Consider the following 8,207-nt stretch of genomic DNA (forward strand, 5'->3'; position numbering starts at 1 on the left):
GGGACTATTAGATTAGGTAGATCTAATGACTTAGATTAATTTCTAATTTGTATTTTAATTTTGATTTCTATAGTGTAAAGAAGTTTACTGAAGTTTCTTCTCTCATTCAAAAAATGGAATGCAATGTTAAAACATGATTTGTCGAAAAATAAAAGACAACTAATAAGTGTTTGTTAAGAGAAAAAGAGATTGATTAGCGGCAATAATGAGCTACTAGTTTTAGGTGGTTAGTAAGTTGCAATATCCCCCGTCCAGAGATGCAAACAAGGACCATTATGGTCCCCCTAATCATTTATTAATCGTAGTTGACAACACATAATCTTGACACGTACAATAGATCTAAATATATAAAGTTTTGACATTCAATAATTTTATCACGAAACCGTGTTTCAGTGGATAAGAGCTCAAATGATGACCATGCTACACGAAAAGCAACAGATGTTTCAAATTCGACTCCCTAAAAGACTTCATTAACTGCTAAACGTGTCTTGCTCAGACAATCTCACTGATCTTATTACAGATAAATAAGCGAAAATCACAAGATTGAAGCCTTCTAATCAACACTATTTAGTTGACTCCTTTAGATAAGCAATCAGATCGGCTCGCTCTTGTGGCTTCTTCAATCCAGGGAAAACCATCTTGGTTCCAGGAATGTACTGCGCATGAACAAATTACTGTCGTAGGAAGCTGGTGCTTTTCTCATACGATATGCAGAGGGTTATTACTATGATGAGAGTTAATTGTTAAAACTACCAAGTGCATAAATGGAATGAAAAAAGACAACACTACTTGAAGGGATCAAGATTTTAGAACTTGTAAAACATCCAACTTAGCCCAAGATAAACAGATCTGACAGTACATCTGTAATATAGAGCCTTTAGAAACCTCATGAACGCCTATTTCTTAGACTAGCGTTTATATAAAGCTATACAGATTATCGTGTTTGGTGTCCGATATTAACAGGATATGGTACCAAAACCATATTTGACCTCTCAATCTTGTTTAGTACTACATTTTCGTAGATGCAATGCCCTCGTCCCTCTACGTGTACACAAAGTGTAAGTACCAATGTCATAAAATGTTTCACATATACTGGGAGCTAGACGAACTAAAAACTGACGGTTCTGGGCTGACAGAATCACTAACACTTTTCTCAAACATTAAACAAGGAATTAGCACGTTACTAACAAATCGGAATTTAATCCAATTTTGAGCTCTCAATGTGAAATACTAAATGCCTCATTATTCTCTCATGACTAATAGATGATCTTTTTTGTTTGACACTTCTTCCATTTAACTAGGGTGAATAAAATAAATAGAGGTAATACATTAGCACAAGAATGTAAACATCTGTTTATATGAAGCATGCATAACTGATATATCAATACAAAGCAGAGACAGAAACTTGAGCAGTTATAATTTAAAATGCAACATAAACTGCAGAAACAGATAATAAAAACTGTCATCGCGCTATACCAACCTTTTTAGGATTGAGCAAGTAGTCGTACAAAGTATTCTCTTGCCAGGTAACAGCCATAGATTTGTTAGCAGCAGAGTAGGAATATCCAGCAGTTGTGCCAGACTGCCTTCCAAAAAGGCCATTCAAATTCGGTCCTGTAATTTCAAAGAGATAGAATCATAAACAATAGCCGCAAAAATGTTAGAAGCAATGCACAAAGATATAAGAGTTTAAAGTACTAGCCAGACCGATAACGTGATGCAGGGAAAACAAATCACCACAAACAGATAAAAAAAATTCTTAAGTTCATGTCAGGGGTGTTTTCATGAAAATACTAAACTGATTATCTATATTAAGGTACCCAAAAGAGAGGCCATACCTTGTACTAGAAATATATTTATATTAACCTCTAGAATTTACCAAATCTTTAATGTTTCATACACTATGTTAACCAGACTCATGTGCAATTCTTCGAATATGAAGATTTTAGAGTTACTCAACCGTAAAAGTCCGGACCATATCTTGAAACAAATTTCATGTTGTGTGAACAGAAGTATCACAATGAAAGGAAAAAAAGCCCTTCATACTATGTAAGAAAACACAGTGCATTTCCGTCATGCCATACAATCCCAGGGTACCGGAAACTTGTTTACTCGTTAGAATCCAATGCTCTGTGCTATTGTACTACCAAAGTGTAACATGATAGCTCATATAAATTTAGGCCCAGCAAGAGCAGCAAGAGGAGCCCAGAGCCCAATCAACAAATAAATAAAGTATGCACGGACACGTGACAACATCCCCACAGTTCAGGTGACCCGAATCTGGAACCTTTCAACGGTTCAGATCCAGGGACACGTTGACCCATCACAGTCATCCACGGGTTCCTTAATCCAGAACTCGCCAACGGCTCATCCCCTAAAACCCTAACGGGAAGCCTATAAAAGGCCGATCAAAAAGTGTATTGGGGGTTACAAAATCTTACATATTTACACACCTATACACGCACCATTATTATATATTTAATTCCTATCTTACCCTTTCTTTTCCAAAACCTTATCTTACTCACACATCGATGTTCTTTTCCAAAACATTATCTTATTTTCACACCGGAGGTGCCGCGGGGACACTGTCCCCTTCGATTCGATTCTGTTTTAGAGGAACCCATCCCACAACTATACCACAAACAATGTTATTTCTACACAAATAAAGGTTGAGTCCGGATCTACAACTATACCACAAACAATGTTATTTCTACACAAATAAAGGTTGAGTCCGGATAGAAGAGGGAGAGGACCCGGGGAGATTACACATCTATGACATGTGAGACCGAAACTCATTTGAAACGATAAAATTACGGAAACTCCTACTAAAATCATATCATCTCATAGGATGATTCAATAATCATTATTTACTGATCATCATAAAATTAATTATCATATAATTTGCCTTGACGTAGTAAAGTCATAAACTGACACACAAGAATTGAACTACACTTGGACATTTCACAGGACAGACGCCACATGCAAGGTCACTGACATAGATATAACTGAAAACAAATTAAGAAAAGGGAATTACCTTGTTTGTGACCGGCACCTTTATCGACAGTGTGGCACTGAGCGCATTTGGTCCTGAAGATCTTCTCACCACTTTTCGCATCACCTGCCGGAGCTTCCTGGAACGAGGCCATTTGAAAAAAACACTACAATGGTATGTGGAAAATGTGTCAAGAAAAAGAATGAAGGTTGTATCTGTTGGTTTCCGCAAGCTGCTCTCTGGTTTTCAGGTCACCGACTCCCTATTATTTTGCTCCTGATTTTGAATAGGTCAGTCACCACATGCCACCAATTCACCTTCTCTTTTTTAATTTTGAACAGAATTAAAAAACAATGTTTGATTCTGAAATCCATAAATTTGGCTACTAAAGTAACAAATTAAGGGCAAACTGTATACATGGTAAATCACAATTAACACAGGGTTTGCCATGTGGTTTAAAGCTTCAAATAACAAAATTTTCATAAAACACATTCAAGTTGAGTGGGAGAATAATATTTTATACCAATATTTATTAACAAAACAGCCAAAAATTCAACACATTTCTTCTAGACTACATTCGAGCAAACAAAACACCGTAAAATGACCCCATACAATGACTTAATTATAACTTGAACCTCAAAGTATGATCATGTGTACACATAAACCTTAAAGAAAAAATGCATACACTTCAACCCTTTATGTATGGAATATGTATAATCTCGCCCTTGCCTCTTCAAAACCTCATGACTTGTTGGTTATGCATATAACAGGTGAGGGTATTGTAGGCAGAAACCAGACTGATCTTTTCCCTTCAAATTAAGTTGTTTCTCCATTTCCCTCAAACGCTTTAGCCCTTCTACTATATATGCAGGTAGTATATGGTATTACATATAACACTATATATCATATAACACTATATATCAGCCATTGAAGATGAATCCTAGCTGTTAGTGTGGAAAACTTGTAGTGCTAAAAGCATCCTGGACCAACAGAAATCCAGGGAGGAGATTTTTGGAATGTTCGTTGTAAATAGTATGAACCTTAAATTGACAATGATATTTATTTTTGTTGTCGATTCCTTAATAGTTATCAATTTATTGCAGCACGATAGGATGAACGCTGGTAACTTCCATCACTTGTTTGACCCCCCATCTGTCAAAGGTCTAAAAGCTTAATTTCCGAGATTACCCTCCTGTGTTATGTGCATAGTCAACCATTCATTTGTTTTTGAAGAGGCAAGGGTGGGAATATACACATTCCATACATGAAGTATTGATGTGTATGTTTTTTTCTTTAAGCGTTTATGTGTACATATGATGATACTTTAAGGTCCAAGTTATAATTAAGCCCCATACAATTTATATATTTGACTCTCAGGATTGAGATTGAGAAACTTCACATTATGTAGTGATTAAAACATGAAATTTTTTATTTATAAGATAACATTTAATTTTCAAAAAACCTAGTACATCACAACTACATTCTACAGCCTTCTTCAAAGGAAACAATCACTGAATTAGGGAGAAGCAAGAGTGTGTTAAAAAAGTGGGGACTAGTGCTGGAGTGAACTAATTAAATTTGACAAAAGATGATGACACAAGCAAGAAAACATCAGTAAGCAGCAAAATATGAATATCAGCTCTAGAAAGTAATGCCCTGATTTGAGTCTATTTTACATGGTTTATATATATAGCAGAAGAGAAAAGATTTAATAGTACCACCCAAGAAAAAAGGTGGGTAGCAAACAAACCATTGCAAAATTAAAGCACAACACAAAAATGCAATCCTTATATTTAATAAGGCTTTACAAATCACAAAACTGAGTTTACTTCGACCTCAGCTACTTGATCACTTTTTAGTGTTCTTGCAGCTGGGCAGAAGGGAGCATAGGCCATCCAATAAGTTGTGGTGAGCCCGGTGGGCTTGAATGTTGGCTAGGAGAGAAGAGGCTCAATTCCACGAATGTTCCTGAAGCTTGATCTTTATCCATAGTGCGGAAGGAAATGGAACCACGCTTAGCTGAGGTACCAGAGTTTCTCCCTGCACTAATTTCTTCAAGAGAGCTTTGGTTAGTAATCAGTGAAACAGTATCATGTTGATCATCACCACTCCTAGCCTCCATGTCTTGTACATTCCTCAAAGTTAATGAATCAGCAATTGGAAGGTAAACCAATATGCAAACTCCCAGACTAGCACAACATAAAAGGGAGAGAAACGCTAAAAAAGAAAGGAGCTCAAACCAAACATTTTCGGGCTTTGACAGTACAGATAAACCAAGCAAGATGATCCTAAAAGTAACAAAACTAGAGACGGACAATATTAAAGTGTATACTCTTTTATGCAATCCTTTATTGATGACCAAATACAAGATCCGCCTACCGAGCCAGAACATGTAGGTAGATAGGACAGTGTCAAATATACCGAGAAATATGGTACTCACTAAAGGATAAGTGCATAGAGCAACGTCAGTGTCGTTCTTCCTCATAGATGGTGCGACTGTGTTTGTGAAATAATGTGGCAACTGGTGCAGATAACTCCCACGCTTGTTCAGCTTTGGTCCGACTATAACCACCATCAGCTGCAGAACAAATATGGGGAAGCAATACAGAACAATATAACCCGCAGTTTTGCAATTCCATTGGTGTCTTAGAGCCCCTGACTCTGTATTCTGTAATGACCCGCGAAGAAGGAACACGAGTGTTAGCAATAAGCAAGGTTCTGCAAACCCTAGGTTTGAAACAATGTAGCCTTTGCAAATATTTCTCTGCCATTCAAAGTTAACATTCAGTATTCTACCTTCACTCCTCAAGAGGTTCAAACGTATAATCTCACCAACTCCCCACCAAATTGCAAGTAAAATGAATATAATTCGAATAATCCAAGGCCCATTAAAATATCTAAGCCGAACAAAAACCTGCCTACGAACGCGAGTACGAAAATAAACGGAGTACACGATGCAAAATAATCCGAAGACAACAAAAAGTGCAACTAAACAAACTGTCACCACGCCGAGTGCATCAGCATCAAATCTCTTCTGGGGCATTACCCAAAACACAGATTCCGCGCATGCTCTCAGCCAGCATGAATGCAGAAAGAGTCCCTAAGAGTATACCCTTCTTTTTTTGCTAAACCTTAAACAGGTAGACCAATACTCTCGGCGGAAATTTCAAAGCACAACACAGTGTCAACCAGATTTGGGCAGGCAATTCTATCCTATTAATGAGAATTCACTACCCACTCATAACATCATATCCACTTTTAACTTATGTAAAGGGGTTCAGTATAAATAAAGCAAATCTTCAATACAGAGAAGAAACGATATCCTCACCTATCCGGAGAACCTAAATACATGAAAATGAATGAATCAGTAAAATAAATCAATTCCAACTTAAAGTTGCTGATCTAAAAGATACAACCATAGGCAATAGTAATAAATATACGCTAACGGCAAAAAAAAACAAACATGAAAAGATTAAAACCGAAAATGCATTAATTTAACAGCACTAAAGGAACTACTTTCTCAACAACGTCCCACTAAGTAAACAAACTCCAGAAACCCGCCACAAACACCGTAACTCCATAACACTGAATATACTAACCAACATGTCCGGTAATTTAACCACCTTTAACATTGTAATTTTAATTTAAAAATAAAAACTTGCACCTTTTTTAGCACTAGAATTACCATTAACCACGTACCTATCTCAACAAACACACATCATTGCTTTCGCAATCAATTACAATTCCGAAACGGAAATAAAATTAAAGTTTTAAAACCAGCCTATCTCAACAAAATAGATAAACAGGGATACAAATTCATTTCACAATCAATTACAGTTCCAATTCACAATAAATAAATAAATAATTCATTTTTTTAATTAATTACAGTTGGAATAACAAGAAAATGAAATCTTTTTCAGACCACAACTAGAAACTACACTACCTCTCAAACACATCAATAACATACTATATACACACACATTATGAATAACAAGAGCAAACATAACGACATGGTTAGAGAGCTTACGAGACCGATAATCCGGATCTGTTGGACTCGGGATCCGATGGAGTTAGGGAGTTTATGTTGCGAGAGAGAGAGAGAGGGAGAGAGAGAATTGTAAGGTGGGAGAAGGGGGAGAGAACGAAGAAGAGTGAGAGGCAAACAAGAAACGAGAGAGAGAGAGAGAGAGAGAGAGAGAGAGAGTGACTTTGTGTTGGGTGACAGGCTGTCTCCAGCAAATTATACCATTAATTATCCCTCCCCTGTTGCTATTTCCACCCCGCATTTTTTTCCATTTTTCCAACATTAAGCAGTTTACGGAAATAATTAAACTATATTTAATTTTTAAATCAGTTATAAACTTAAACATTTTTTTGTTTCGAAATATATTAAAATGGAACATTTTAAAATATTTTTATGAAATATATTTTTTTAATCTATATAATGGAGAATATTAGATATTCTGTTGAATTTTTTTTAAAAGATATTTTTAAAAATAAAATGATTTGTTTTCTAAAGAGAGCATTTCGTGAGGGGTGACGGGGGATATTTGGAGTGGAAGTATAAAAATACAATTTGGGTGAAGACAGGCTGTAGACAGGTAATTTGAGGTTTGGTGGGGGTCTGTCAGGGTGACGTGGCAAAGACCGCATTTTATTCTGAATGTAGTTGTGTTTTCGTTAACTAAATCTAACATTACTGCTGCCTCACCAAAAAAAAAAGTATAATTCATACACTTCTGAGGCCCAACCTATTTCACATTTATTGTTTAGGCCCAACCTACTTCACAGTTATTGTTTAGTCTCAACCTACTTCACAGTTATTGTTTAGTCCCAGCCCATTTAAATCCGTCGCACCGGAGTTTTAAAAGGGAAGGAAAGCTAATAAGTAAAATAATTTCACTTTCATTCGTAATCGTGTTCCCGAGTTTTTAAAAAGAGTGAAAGTAAGTGTTAATAAATGTAAATTTGATAATCTTTCACTACAAAAATGGGATGCAAGTACTTTACCTCCTAAACACTTTATTCCTTCCTGTTAAAAAACTCGGAAGCGAAACCCTTAATACTCGTAGTATTCAGCAGTACAAATGCAATGATTTAAGTATACGTGAATGAACACCTCGTTTATTTTCGATGAGTATTCTAAAAATTGTTGAGTCGGCCCGTTATTCAGTTCAAGTACTTGTTTTTAATTTTTCATCTGATTTGATTTTCA

General features: G+C 36.1%; 2 protein-coding genes across 2 annotated transcripts; both read right to left on the minus strand.

The window, feature by feature from the left end:
* Window positions 1–334: 334 nt before the first annotated feature.
* LOC141720915 (cytochrome c) lies at window positions 335–4,041 on the minus strand. Its single transcript, XM_074523612.1, has 4 exons — window positions 3,678–4,041; window positions 3,035–3,268; window positions 1,481–1,614; window positions 335–656 (listed from the first exon to the last, which is right to left on the minus strand). The coding sequence occupies exons 2-4, from the start codon at window positions 3,144–3,146 to the stop codon at window positions 564–566; spliced, it is 339 nt and encodes a 112-aa protein (XP_074379713.1). The 5' UTR covers window positions 3,147–3,268; window positions 3,678–4,041; the 3' UTR covers window positions 335–563.
* A 566-nt stretch (window positions 4,042–4,607) lies between these two features.
* Window positions 4,608–7,201, minus strand: LOC141667272 (uncharacterized). The gene is made up of 2 exons (XM_074473696.1): window positions 7,020–7,201; window positions 4,608–6,333 (listed from the first exon to the last, which is right to left on the minus strand). The coding sequence occupies exon 2, from the start codon at window positions 6,033–6,035 to the stop codon at window positions 4,848–4,850; it is 1,188 nt and encodes a 395-aa protein (XP_074329797.1). The 5' UTR covers window positions 6,036–6,333; window positions 7,020–7,201; the 3' UTR covers window positions 4,608–4,847.
* Window positions 7,202–8,207: the final 1,006 nt, after the last annotated feature.

The sequence above is a fragment of the Apium graveolens genome, chromosome 1 (assembly GCF_009905375.1).
Source record: "Apium graveolens cultivar Ventura chromosome 1, ASM990537v1, whole genome shotgun sequence".
Lineage (NCBI taxonomy): Eukaryota > Viridiplantae > Streptophyta > Magnoliopsida > Apiales > Apiaceae > Apium > Apium graveolens.